This window comes from Lemur catta, chromosome 8 (genome assembly GCF_020740605.2).
Source record: "Lemur catta isolate mLemCat1 chromosome 8, mLemCat1.pri, whole genome shotgun sequence".
NCBI classification, from domain to species: domain Eukaryota; kingdom Metazoa; phylum Chordata; class Mammalia; order Primates; family Lemuridae; genus Lemur; species Lemur catta.
The window spans coordinates 2465395-2480633 of NC_059135.1; the positions used below are offsets into that span (position 1 = coordinate 2465395).

The following is a 15239-nucleotide window of genomic DNA, read 5'->3' on the forward strand; positions in this document are numbered from 1 at the left end:
AAATGTATTTAGGAAAACGTGAAAGATTTATATGATCTGAAGAGAAACCAGAGTACCCAAAATGTATTTAGTATGATCTGATCAAATAGAATTTTATGATGTACTCAAGAAAGGAGAAAAAGACCAATGTTTCAGAATGGCAGATCTTAATAACCTGCTCCTGAACTTATTTAGCTTAGAAAATCATATAACTACCTCAGTAAAAAATTTATTTTGGAAATTGCATTAAGAAAAACCAAACTGTGCCATTTGTGCTAATCCACAAAGAAACAACACTACCTCAGGCAATTCTCACACTTTAAATGGCACTCCTTAATTTACATAATAAACACAGTATCTAGAAATAAAAGTATTAGAAGCCAGACTTTAAGACCCATAAGTATGTCTCCAAACACAGTGAAATCCTTTATACAGTAACTTAAAACTTTACTATTTACAACAGTATATGTAAGTGTAGAACTAACTATAAACCATGTTTTTAAAAAAACTTTTGCCTTAAAAAAACAATTTCCAAAAAAATGGCTGACATCAAAAAAATTTTGTAAATTGATGCATCCTTTTAAGTCTTCCTTATGCGGTTTTTCCTAAGCTACCTGTCTGTCAGGTGTGTAGGCACATACACCTATGCAAAGGAAAAAGCATGATGTCAATGCCTCATAGAGCAAGACTCTCTTCTTAAAGAGAATGAGGACTCCAGAGGAACTGCACTAGCATCTATGTGAGGAAAAGCCAGGGAAAAATGTTGAAGAAAATGAGGATGCAGCCTATGACAATTTCATGTCCAGACAATGTCCATAAAGACCATACTAAAATCTCCTTTTAAAATTTATGATCTTTAAGGGCTAAAAACACAAACAAAAGATAATAGGAACCAACATGAAAATTATATAAAGAAGTATATATAATTATAAAGAGGTTAAAAAAAACAATTTTAAAAACCAGTTGATCTGTAACTTATAAGGATACAGGCTGAAATTAACTCTTTTCAAATGGAAATTAACTAAAAATATAATTTATTCATTTCAGGCCTCATTCTATTTACAAAGTGCCCATCAAAAAGTGTACAGTCATCCTTCATTCAGTGTTGACCTCTGGAAGTTCTTTCACTGAACTGGAATAAAGGACCACTGTTCCCTGGAATGCCGACACCGCTTACCTGCTAGAGAATTCTGGTGCAGAACTTAACAGGCTGCAGCAGAACACAAAGAACAAGCTTACAAAAAAAACTCACAAAGACGTTGGGAAGAGCTATTTATAACTAGCAAATATTCCAGCTGGAAGGAGGTAAGAAAACATGGTCTTTTTATACACTTAATATGCTCAAAGTTTGAAAGCTCTGAAAATTAGCTAGATATTAACATTGTAAACTGTTCATTTTCTTAGCAAACTGGAACTTAAAGAGTGACGATTTTCTATCTTCCTTTTTAAACTGATGGTGGTGACTTTTCATCTCTGAAACTTCTGAGTGTTCACCTTCTTGAAGTCAAATTGATACTATACACCATTTTCTGGATTTTTTCTTCATTCTTTAGGATATTGGCCTTCACAGCGCAGATCTTGTCTTGCTGGTCTTTGATCAGCTGCTCCAGCTCAGCCAGCTCAGCCTTCAGGGGCTCCACGGCACAGTCTGTGATGCTACGGAGAACAAAACCAGCAGCTCATCAACATCTTGGCTCACCTTACGTTTGCTTCATAATTAAAACACCGAAAATAAAAGTAATTATTCATCTCATCCAAAGAAAAAGGGTAAAATATAAATGTATACAATAATGATATTAAAGAGACAAAACACTCACACCTGGGAAAAATTTATTCCTTATTTTCACAACCCCTGCCATCACTAAAAGTGAAGTCAAACATGAGATTTATTTTTTTAAAAAGCAGCTAATATTTCTTCAATTTCTTAAATTAGAGCCTCAGGGGCAGCAAGAAGGTATGCAGCAAAGTCTCCATCCACACTGGGAGAACCTGGCCAGCCCCTTCCTCACCAGGGGACACCACCCCACGGGGGCGGCACACAGGGCTAGGAGGGCTGAGGTGTCCCCGGCTCACTTGTCCATGACACTGACAGGAGACCTTTTAGTCGCTGGGTAAATACGGGGAAAAGTCTAGAATATAGTTGGGAAAGCTAAAGTCAAAATTAACCTCTTTCCTTTTAGGTTTTTAAAAGCACATAAATACAAAGTAAAATACAGAACAAGGAAGACCAGTAGTTTCCAACCATCCTACCATAAAGGCAAATCTGGTTTTGTAAGGAAAAAGTGTCTAAGATGGTACTTTCTAATACCTTAAATCAAAATGTAAGAAGTGCTAACCAAGTATCGTGCCAGAATAGGCACCAAAAAGTTCTTGGTGATTGTCTAACTTCCTTCATGTTGTACATTTTAAATTGTAAAGGACTTTTTAAAAATAAGCAGACTAATAATAAAGAGTAGAACTTCATTATAATATACTTTTAATTACATAGGCTTATGGATGTATCGAGTCAAATCATATTTTCTGAAAAAAACACTTAAAAATCATAAACATTTACAAAACATTAGGGATTATGATAAGACACATGAAAAAATGGTATCCAAACGGCAAAGTTCTCTGGATTTATTAATGTCTAAATCTATTTTGTGTATGAACGTGAACTGCAAATCTCTTCTAATTGCTACAGAGAAATGCTTGCTGTGGTATGAATGAAGAGATACCAGTTCTCCTTGTGAAGGAGGTAAGAAAGGGAGGCTTGAGAGGTAGTGAATTCTAGGGAGATTCCCCCCAGACTCCGGGGCAGACCCATGGGCATCCCAGACTGCTTCTCCCATTACCCCATCGATCTCCTGCCCCCGCCTCCCACCAACCTCTGTCCTTTCTGCAAGGGCCCCTCCTTATTACCCCCTCACTCCCCCAACTTCTTTTGCAAGGCCCCTCCCCGTCACCCCCCCCACTCCTTCTGTAGGCCCCCCCTCCTCTAGACCTCTGCTTCTTCTGTAGGGCCCACCTCCCTGTTATTTCCCACCCCCTCTTCTGCTGGGCCCACTCTCCCTGTTACCCTCCCACCCTGACCTCTGCCCCTTCTGCAGGGCCCCATCCCCACTACCCCCAGAACCCAGCTCCTTCTGCAGGGCCCCCTCTCGTTCCCCCTCAACCTTGACCTCTGCTCCTACAAGGCCCCCCCTCCCTGTTACCCCCTCCCACCTCTGCTCCTTCTGCAGGGCCTCGGCGTGCTGCTTGTTCTCGCTGTGCCACAGCTGCAGCTCATTCTGCATGGCATCCACGTCCTCCTGGATGTAGTCCATGATCTTCCCCAGGGGAAGTGCGCTCTTGCACAGGGTCTGGATGGACACGCGGAGCTTCTCTATCTCCTTGGAAACAATGTCCTTCTCCTTCTTCCATGCTGACTCAAAGACGAGTGATCTCTCCTACAGCCAGGGAAACACAGGAGGAGGAAGAAGCGTCCTCAGTCTTAAGGCAGCCCGGGGCTTGCTAAGCACACAGCCACAGGGATAGCAAAGGCACAGGTGGAGACAGTGCTGGCTGCGGGACACCATCTCACTTTCATGACAAGGGGAGAGGAATGCCACTCAGCCGGGTAGATGTGAGGTGCCAAGCACTAACGGAGCACACAGCAGTGCTGAGAAGGGGCTGATCCTTCCCTTGCCAATGCGACAGGGTCTGTCTTTACCTGGAAATCTGTCTGAGGGGCAAATTTCTACACAGTGAAATGGCCATCTTTTCACCCAAATGACTCCAAAATCCAGCTGGCCAGGAGGAAGGGGGGAGGAAACACAAAGGAGAGGAGGAAACTGGTGATGTGGAAATGAAGGGATGGTGAGTTGGCAGAAGGAGACCAAAGCCAACAGCACCCAGTGGGCAGAGGGCCAAGTTGACACAGCTGGACTGGACTGGCTGGTTGGGAGGTCACAGAGTACGGGGACCTGGTGCAGGCTAGAGGGGGTGGGGCTCAGACAGCAGCAGGTAACGGAAGTGAGGACAAGGAGCCGGAGATGAGTGGGGAACTGCATTCAGTTTTGGCCAGGGGTCCTTGGGCTCTTTGACAAGCAATGTTTAGAATTCTCTTCATATGAGCTTTTATCACAGACATCTCTGAATTTTAAAAACTAATATAAGTTGGTAAGAATCAATAAGCTTGGGAAATTTTTCCTGTTTTTCTTTAGGAAGCCCTCCTTAGACACCCTCACCTCCCCCACCCCCCAGACTGGCTAAGGTACACTTACCTCACCCACTTATACAATGAGCTAAATGCATTACATTGTAATTAATTCACTTTTTGTTTTAGTTTTGAGCTTATCATAGCTATATAACCACTTGTATTACTTCTAATGCTAGTTTCAGACTGTAGGCTCCGATGTCTGCAGGACCCAACATCTGGATCTGCTGTGGTCCATATAAACTCTCCTTAAGTATTTGTGAAGTGAGCAAACACAGTGGATAAACAATTTAAGTATTAGGATCCTAGCTCCACCACTTACTGGCTTGGACAAGCATAACGAAAGCCTTAGCATAATGCCTGGCACATAGAAAATGTTAAATAATTGGAGCTAGAAATAAAAGGTAAAACACAAAGAACTACTAAGTGAGTTCAGCAACGTTGCAAGAAATAAGATAAACATACGAAAATCAATTGTATTCTATATACAAGCAATGAACACAGGGACACTGAAATTTAAAATACAGTGTCATTTATAATTGCTCAATAAAAGAGAAATGCTTAGTTGTTAATCTAACAAAACATGTAGAGGACCTGTATATTGAAAACTATACACTGTAATGAAAGAAATCAAAGGAGATCTATATAAATGGAAAGACATACTGTGGTCATGGATTGGAAGACTCAATATAGTAAAGACATCGATTTTCTCCAAAATGTTATACATGTTTCATGCAAATGCTATTAAAATTCCAGACAAATGTTTTATAAATATAGACAAGATTACCCTAAAATTTATATGGAAAAGCAAAGGAACTAAAACAGCTAAAACATTTTCGAAAAGAAAAAGAAAAACAGAGGAAACAGTCTACCTAATTTCAAAGCTTTCTATAAAGCTGCAGTAATCAAGACAGCGTAGAATTGGCAGAGCGACAGATAAAGATCAAAGGAACAGAACAGAGAATCCAAAAATAGATCCACACAAATATACCCAAGCAATCTTTGACAAGGGTGCAAAAGCAATTCAGAGGAGGAAGGATAGCCTTTTACCATTTGGCACTGGAGCAAGTGGACATCTACAGGCCACCAAAAAAAAAAAAAAAAAAAAACCCAAAACCTTGACCTTAAACAACAATTAACTCAAAATGGATTTAAATATAAAACTATAAAATTTTTCAAAAAAAAACAAGAAGAAATCCTCTGTCAGCCACATGGGATGGAAAAAAAAAAGTAAATAAAAAAATAGGAGGAGAAAATCTTTAGGATCTAGGGCTAGGCAAAGAGTTCTTAGACTTGACACCAAAAGCATGACCCATAAAAAGAAAAACTGATAAACTGAACTGCATCAAAATTTAAAACGTTTGCTCTGCAAAAGACCCTGTTAAGAGGCTGAAAAGAAAAGTTACAAAGTGAGAGAAAATATTTGCAAATCACACATCCAATAAAAGACTCTAGAATAAGAACTCTCAAAATTCAACAGCAAAAAACCAAATAATTCAATTAGAAATATGTCACGCAGAAACATTTCACTGAAGAGGAAATACATGTGGCAACAAGCACATGAAAAGATGTTCAAAATCACCAGCTATTAGGAAAATGCAAACTCAGATCACACTGAGATATCACCATACAACTATCAGTACAGCTGAAATAAAAAATAAAGACAACACCAAATGCTGATGAGGAGAGATGAGATCGCTCATACATTGCTGGTGGGAATGTAAAAAGATACAGCCACTCTGCAAAACAATCTTTCTTAAAAAACTAAACATGCAACTACAGTGTGACACAGCAATTGTACTCATGGCACATATCCAGAGAAATCAAAACTCATATTCACACAAAAACCTGCACACAATTGTTTATAGAAGCTTTACTCAAGTTAGCCACAAACTGGAAACAACCCAGATGTCCTTCAATGGATAAATGGTTAAATAAACTGTGATACATCCATAACATGGAAAATCACCCATCAATAAAAAGGAATGAACTGTAGAAACACAAAACAACCTGGATGACTCTCAGAGAATTATGCTGAGTGAGAAAAGTGAATCCCAAGAGGTTACATGTTGTATAATACTCTAGAAAAGACAAAATTATAGAAATGGGGAACAGATTGGTGGTTTCCAGGGGTTAAGGGGGGGAATCAGGGGTGGGAGGGAAGAGGGTGTGGTTATAAAGAAGCAACAAGAGGGATATTTGTGGTGATAAAAATGTTCTGGATCTTGACTGTACCAATGTCGACATCCAGGTTGTGACAGTACACTGTAGTTCTGCAAGATGTTATCATTGGGGAAAGTGTGTAAAAGGTATACAGTTTATTGTTTCTTACAACTGCATATGAATCTATGATTATCTCAAAATAAAAGGCTTAATTTTAAAAAGGCAATGTAAATGCCTTTAAATTAAAATGCTAAATGACTAAAATGAATTCAATGCAATAATAAACTATTTCCCAAAGGAAAAATGTATTGTCTTTATTATACACAAATTAGTAAATATCTCACTTAGTTGAGAAATTAAAAATTCTATTAAAACCCATTCATAATGATTATTAAGTAATACCTGTGTATTTGTGTTGACTCTAATATAAAACTGTTTAGGCTACAGAATTTAGGATGGGAGACTAACATCAGTAAATGTCTTATAAAATCGGGAAGTTACAATATAGAAAACTAGACCGAGAGGCAGCCTGGTCAAGCTCCCTCATATTTTTGGTTACCTTGTCAAACTCCTGCATATTTCCATGTCACAGAGCCAAGCAGAATTTAGGACAATAAACATTTGGGTTGGGATTACAACAGGCAGGACAGACTTTTATCATTACTGTAAAGACGTTGGAACACACTGCTGTAAAACACCAAAACTCCGGCAATTTTCAAGCTTTCATTTAAATTAACATGGTATGGGTGCAGTAGATAAGTCAAGCAATGATTATTTGCTTTAAAAAGCATACCCCTCTCACGATAGGCTTTGATTTATATGTAGCTCATACAGATGTATCAGCAACTTTCCAGATAAACAACCTTGTTTTAAAGACTTTTAATATGATAGCAGAATTTGAGAATCCCACTACCATACTCACCACACAGGAATTAGTCATAAGAAATATACTAAACTTTTGGAAACAGAGAACAAAAAATACTGAAAATCTGTCATTACACTAAATAGGACCTACAACCACCTAGAACATGGGAGGACTCGTGGGCAACAGGCCCAGCAGTCCGTGCCCTGCAGTTCTGCAGCCTGGTGCCAACCCAGCTTCACCACCTCCTAACTTTATAGCCGTGGGAGCTTGGCTCAACCTCTCTGGACCTCGGCTTCCTCACAATAACGTGGAAATAATATTTATCCTGCAGGTAAGATTAAGTGGGATAATATAAAATAAGCAGCTCAGTGCCTCACACATAGTAAACACTCAAAGAGATGTTAACTGTCATCGTAAATTTGTCTCCCAGAAAGAACACGGTTGCAGGCCCCTGCAGGACAACGTGTGGGTGCTTTGTCCAGTGTACTAACATAGCTGTTCATCTCACATCAACTCATCAGCTAGCAAAGATTCTTAGGCATGTTTAGAATACTTTGGTGTATAATGAAAAAAAATATTTATTTATATGTATTTCCAGCACCTACAAACAAGCTGCTACATCCAACTTTTGGTAGACAAGTTATTTCATTAACTAATAATTTACCTTTCTGACACATTCCCTTTCCAATCTCCATTTTAGAAATATAAATAACCCACAGCTATGAAATTAACTTTAAAATTCTCTACTGAAAGATTTGCGATTCTGAGCTCAGAGAAAATCTGCTGAGAACCCTGCAGAACAACCTCTTTGTGACATCCTTGCTGTGGATCAGTGTCTAAACGCAGCTTCTACAGGTTATACAAACAGAGAGGTGGCAGCTTGTGCATGTTTCATGGGGACCCAAGCCCACCCTCCTGGCCCCTCCAGCCTCCTACCTGGCTGGCCTTCCTTTTCCTGCAGGCTGCAGACTATTTTCTCAGCTGCTTTCTGGCAGGAAGGCCTCTGCCAAAGTGTTTCAGCATTTGGCTGGCCGCGTCACACACATACACACGCGCACACGCACGCACATACTTTTTAGAAAATGCTTCCAAGATTTTTCAGGTGAACAGTTACTTCTGAGACTTAATATTATTTGCATTTTACCACACACACACTTGTCCCCAGAAATAGGGGCATTTGCATGTATGGTGATTTTAAGATTTACGATTATTTATTATAAGTCATACAAACAAAAATTATTAACTTTAGAGATTTGTTTCTTTAAACTTTAACTGCAGTGCTTCAAGAAAGTACTATTTTAAAAATAATGTCTTAAAGGCCTGGCTCTTGGATATCGCCAGAAGTCCCTCTCAGAAGCGGCATCTGGGGTAGAGAGAGCTGGCAGCATCTGACCACTGACCCCACTCCGCTGCATGGTCATCAACTCTGCTGGGCAGAGCTCTCCCTCCATTATGCAAACCCAATAAACAAAAGCCTGATTAATTGGGGGGTAGGTAATAAATCAGAGAGTATTTGCTTTAAATAACATACTCTCCCATGACCTCAGGAAGTGATTTATATGCAACCTGTCAAAAGTTCATTTTCTTCATGAACAGAGCAATACCTGAATTCAAGTTACAAAAGAGAAGCACAGACCGACAGAATAATTATCCAGAGTGTCCTATTCATCCAGAAATATTCCATCACCAAACTTCTTCATAAACCATACATTCATCTCTCTAATGGGGGTCAAGTTGGACCCCTTGAACACACAAGCAAAACAGTTGGCAAACAAATATTTAAGCTTTTAATGCACACACAGAAAAGCACATAAAGAAAAATGTACAATTTAACAAAATGATAAAGTGGACGCCTACAGCTCTCACCTGGGTCAAGAAAGCTCACCGCCAGCACCCCTGAAGCCCCTCATGTGCCCACCTGACTAAGTCCTGGGTCTGTGCACCCCCAGCTCTGCTGTCCCGTTTACCTGTGTGCATGTTTTACTTCACATAGCACAAATGGAATCGTGCAGTGTGTATCTCTTTGTGTCTGCCACCTTTGCTCAACATTACACTTAAGAATCAACCATGTCACATGTATTTTGTTCATTTGTGTTGCCGAATAGTGTTTCATTATATGAATTAAATATCATGATTTGTTCATCCATTCTACCGCTGATGGACATTTGGGTAATTTTTTGTCTGAGGCTATTATAAAAAATACAATTCTGAATAATCTTATAAATGTTCCAATACCTACAAGCACATTATTCGCTCTGTTATTGGTGGGTCAAAGGGAATGTATGACCTCAACCTTTAGGACATAATGCCAGTTTTCCCAAATGGTTTTAGAAATTTACATCAAATCTTTCTCATGAACCAATATTCTGTTTCTATGCATATGAAGGAACCATCACCTCTACTCCTATGTCATTTCTACAATCTGACAACTACAGGTAATAGCTACTTAACTATCTTATGGGCAGCAACTAGAAAACTACTGCTCCAAATCAGGAACAAACTGTTAAAAGGAACCTTCCAGATGATATTTGCTCATTATAGCAACTATAGAGGAACAGCTAAACACGAGTGGTAAGCTTTTGGAATGGATGCATGAGAAGCTAGACAGTTTGAGGGTTAACTGCCCAGACTGGGGCCAAACAGATCTAGCGTAGCATCCTATCTCTGTGGCTCACTGTCTACATAATCTTGGACAAGACAACTTTTGTGCCTTGGTTTCCTAACCTAGGAAATGAGGATAACACCTACCTCGTGGATTACTGTATTAAATAAAGTATGCAATTCATCAGTCATAGTAAGTGTGCTATAAATGTTAGCTGTTGTTATAATCATTATATTGTCTACAATTAAGAAGAATTGATGGTAAGCTTCTATAGGAGAAAAAATGCATACAGAGCAAAATATCATTAAATGTTAGCTGCTTTTACAGACAAACATTAATGTCCTTGAAAGATGAATGAGAAACTTTCTTAGAATTACGTATAAAGTAAAAGTAAGCTTGGCACGAGACCCAAGGGTGTCACTGTGGATGAAGCAAAAGGTCAGAGCACAAAACAGAAAAGCTAAATCTTCAGATTGACCTTTCTGATAGACCTGTAAAATGGTATAAAAGTTGATTATACGATTAGGTCCTTCTTATAATACCCAACTAAACCAGGGTCTAGCGGCCAAGGGAAAAAAGCACTCAGGCCACATGGCACCTGCTCCAAGAATTACATTTTTCACCAGCCCAGCTGCTGAAACAGCCTGCTGTAACCTAAGACCAGTTTTACCTGGCAGCTGCTGAAACAACCTGCCATGACTAAGACTAGTTCTACCCACCGCAGTCACTCACCAATCACAGCTTGCCAGCTCCCAAAAACTTCTTTAGAGCCAATGAACTTTCTTTTAAAACAATATGTTTCTTTTTCTAATAAAACTCCTAATCTTCTCTTTGTTTTTCAAACATACCAAAGGCCACCTGGTCTCTGTGTATGCCCCAAACTGCAATTCTTGCTTCCCAAATAAAACATCGTACATTGAGAGATTCGTCTCTATATCTCATTTGACTTCGACAATGGAAATATTTTTAAAAACAATCTTATCACTGAAGGGTAGCAGATTATCCCACCCCAAATGCTGCTTTGGCATAAGAATTATTTTGAGCTAAAGGCACTTAATAAACAGCAGGTACAAGAAGGACTCCCTGACCTCCCCTTTTCTTCCTAAAAGTGGGAGATAAAATCCATACATGGAAGATGTCCTCCCTGTACCAAAAGGAAACATTCTTATCACCAGAGGTGGGAAGTCAAGGCCAAAAGAATCCTGTACAGACAGATCTAGTTAACTCAAGTCTCCCTTTAGTCTTCCCATATATTTTAGTCACTTTTCCACACTTGCCCTTCCTTGTTCAACTTAGTTTATAAGTATTTGGCTCTAACTGCTTCCTTGGGTCTTCATTTTCCCATGGTAAAAAAAAAAGGCTAAATAAATACTAGTAACTTAAGTGTCCAACTTAAGAAATTAAGAAAGAAAATCAGTAAAGAAGGAAATGAAAGAAAAGTAGAGATATTAATAAAAGAAAAAAAAAAAAAAAAAGAAAGAGGACCGACAAAGCCAAAAGCCAGTGGTTTGGAAAGACTAACAAACAAATTTCTGAAAAAACAGATTTTAAAAAAAGGGGGGGGGGAAAGGACAATATTATTATTAATAGTAAAAAGAAGACAAAACTACATATAGAACAAATAGTAAAGAGTTCTATCAAGACCTGTTTTCCAATAGGCTAGAAAATTTTTAAAAACTGATAGCCAAAACTGACTCAAGAACAAATAAAAAGACTGAATATTCCCATAATTAATACAGAAATGAAAACAGTAAGTCTTTCCCATAAAGAAAACACCAAACAGATGATTTTACAGGTAAAGCCATCAAATTGTCCCATCCAATTGTCAAGAAATATATTGCGATGATACAATCTCTTCTAGACAAGATAAAAAGCAAGAATGTGCCTCAATTCATTCTAAACATCGGTACAAAAACAATAACAAGGATCATACAAGGAAAAGAAAATTATGGGCCCATTTCATTCATGAATATAAATGTAAAAATACTAATTAGCAACAAGAATCTAACAGTGGATTAAAGAACACAATATAACATAACAATGCTGGGTTTATCCCAGGAGAGTAAGGACTGTTTACTGTTAGTCAAGCTACAAATGTCATTTAGTGAATTAAAGAAGAAATGTAACAAATCATCTCAATCAATGCAGAAAAAGCATTTAATAAAATCCAACACCCATTCACAGTAAAGCCCCACACTCGAGGGAAAACAGAACTTTCCCAACACGTTAAGTTACTAAACACTACGGCAAATATCGGAGAAGGGTAAATTCTAGAAGCATTCCCGTGGAAAATCAGGAAGGAAGCAGGCTGCCCACATCATCACTGCTATTCCCACAACAGAGACTGGAGAGGAGGAAACGAAGCCGTCGTGGCTCGGTCGACACAAACCACGTGCAGCAAGGGCGAGGGGCACGGACTTGGGCTCGGGCTCTGGCTTGAATCCCGGCTTGAACACTCACCACACCTGTGGGCTCAGGCAGGTCCTTAACCTCCTGCTGCCCCAGGGATAACAATGGCATCTAAATCTCACTATTATCTATGTTGTCACGCAGTGCTATTATGTGTTTGCTGCTATTACAGCACAGAAAACACAAAAGAATCAACGAATATTTAATACAATCGATTTATCAAGGAAGCTGTTTATAAGTCAATAGCATGGCTATCTACCAGCAACAAAAAAATTAGAAAGCAATTTTAAAACATACAGTATTGACAAAAGCATAATAAACTACACAGTAAGATCTAACAAAAGGTGTGAACAACCTCTACAGAGAAAATTATTATAAACATTTACTGAAAGACATTAAAGAAGGCCTAAATAAATGGAGAGAGTATTGTTCATGAATATGACAGCCAAAATCCCCAGAGGGTTTTTCATGGTACTCAATAAGCTGGTTATAATACTTATACGGAAGTGGAAAGGACCAATATTGCCAAGTTATAGCTGAGGAAGAAGAATAAGAAGCTGGGTGCAGTGGTGTGCACCTGCAGTCCCAACTACACAGGAGACTGAGGCAAGAGGATCACTTGAGCGAGAAGTTCGAGGCCAGCCTGGGCAACATAGTAAGACTCTGTCTCTATATTAAAAAATTAAAAATATATTTTTTTAAAAGAAAGGGGGGTGGTTTGCTACCAGATATGAGGCCTTATTATGAAGCTACAGGAAATAAAGCAGGGTGGTATTAGCACAGGGCCAGCATGGAACATTGTAAGCTACAGCCTGGGGCTGGCCCACCACCTAGTTTTTTGTACAGCCCATGAGCTAAGAATGGTTTTTACATTTATAAATAGTTGAAAAAGATATTTTAAGAATATTCTGTAACACATGAAAGTTATACAAAACTCAAATTTCAGCAACCATAAATAAATAAAGCTTTATTGGAACCCAGCCACACTCCTTCATTTACATATTGTCTGTGGTTGCTTTTGCACCGTGATAGCAAATCTGAGTAGTAGCAACAAAGACCGTATGGCTGTCACAGCCGACATATTTACCCCCTGACCCTGCACAGAAAAGGTCTGCTAACCTCTGGTGTGGCGAACACCAAAGACCCCCATGCATATGGAACTTTCATCCACAGCAGAAGTGGCGATGCAGGTCAATGTGAAAAAGAGGAAAAAATGGTTATACGTATGGGGGAAAAAAAAAGAAATTGCACTTCTATCTCACAGAATACAGGAAAATCAACTCCAGGTGGATTAAGCGCATAACTGTCAAAACAAAGCTTTACTTTTTTAAGAAGAATAAATATCTTTCTGACCTTGGAATAAAGAAGGATTTCTTAACTCAGACAAAAAGCATTAGCCATATGAAGAAAGACTGAGAAATCTGAATAGATTAAAATTAAGAACTCAGTCATTAAAAGACACCATAAAGAAAGTGAGGAAAAAAACTTTTAAATAAATGATGATTTTAATGTGATTTGACTTCCTTTGACACCCCCCCATCCCTACCATCTATTATTATTATCATGTTATTTTTCCACAAAACTAGTTTTTCAAGAACAGGTTTAGGGCTTTTGCATTTAATTCTGTAGTGATAGTTATATTCAATTCTATGTGCTTAGTCAGTTTTAATTCTCAATTTTAATTCATTTCATCTATACCAATGCTGCCCAATAGAAATATGCAAGCCACAAATGTAATTTAATATTTTCTACTAGTTTAAATTAAAATGTTAAAAAAAAAAAACGGTGAAATTAGTTTCAGTGAATTTTATTTAATGCAATATATCCAAATCATTTCAGCATGTAATCAATATAAAAATTACTGAGGCATTTTATATTATTCTTTTCTTACATAGTCTAGGAAATCTGGTGCGTATTTTACATTTATAGGACATTTCAATTGGGACCGGCCACCTTTCAAAAGTCCAAAGCCATACGGGACAAATGGCTCCTGCACTGGTGAGCCCAGGCCCACACTCTGTCTCTCCCAGGGTGCACGTCTGGGACTTCTTTTGATGTGTGTTTTTCGATTTCTTAGGTATCTAGATAGACTATATATATATTTTCTAAGCAACTTTTTTTTTCTCGAGAAGAAACCAAGAACAATTTTTTTTTTTTTTGCTAATCTGGGTATGTCTTCCATTCCATTATTTTTACATATGAAATGATGACCTGGGTAAATAATAAGAATCTTGAGTCAGTATGTTTCTCTCCAAATGCTGCAGCAACTGTTCCATTTTCTTCTAGCATTTAGGGCTGTAGAAAAGTCTACAGGAAATATGACTTTGGTTATTTTGAAAAGAACCTATTTTTTTTTTCTTGCTGTATAGTATACTTGTAGGATTTTTTTATTGTTGTTTGAAAAAAAGAAAAACCCTTGATCTCAACAATATTGTCAATATTGTGAGTTCCCTTTTCACCTGGAACATGAAAGCCCTTTTTAAGTGTAGATTCAAAGAAAGTTAAATTTCTTACTCCTCATGAAAAGTACCAAAGCACCTCTAAAGAAACATACTTTTATGTTTAATGTCACACTAACTTAGGTCAGAAAGCTATTAAACTTCATTTGTATCACACTTTACTTAGAAATCCGTATTGCAGCAAAAAACCACATCATGAGAGCTATGCCCCTCCTCACCGCTCAGCGGCCTACAGTACGGCTGCACCACAATGGGCTTAAAGCACCACCTGGTGACAGCACGGGGCTCACCAGAGGCTCCGGCACTCCTGGCCCATCCTTTTCCTCCTTGAAGCATCATAAACAATGTCCAGGCTTCCCCTAAATGCATATGGCTTCATTTTTTTCAATCTGGCATGTGCTTCCTCATATTTTATCATTCCTTCCCTTCCATTTCCCCCTTTCTAACTTCTATTCAATCAGCTATGGAATTCATCTTGTCAACAGTTAATGACAACGTGCTAGCATCCAGTACTATGGTAGCCATGAGACAGAAATGAGACTCCTGTATTCACCTTACAAGATCCCCATTCCAGGGAAAAGTCAG

The 15239-nt window shown here is 38.6% G+C and overlaps 1 protein-coding gene across 3 annotated transcripts in view; it reads right to left on the reverse strand.

Moving 5' to 3' along the window:
- Positions 1 to 1241: 1241 nt before the first annotated feature.
- TRAF3IP1 (TRAF3 interacting protein 1) overlaps positions 1242 to 15239 on the reverse strand; it is a 60802-nt gene continuing 46804 nt past the window's right edge. For all 3 annotated transcript variants that reach the window (XM_045558657.1, XM_045558659.1, XM_045558658.1), the window contains 2 exons: positions 3184 to 3407; positions 1242 to 1635 (listed from right to left, as the gene is read on the reverse strand). In XM_045558657.1, the coding sequence (XP_045414613.1) occupies positions 1470 to 1635; positions 3184 to 3407 (390 nt within the window). In that variant the 3' untranslated portion in view covers positions 1242 to 1469. The remainder of the gene's footprint in view (positions 1636 to 3183; positions 3408 to 15239) is intronic.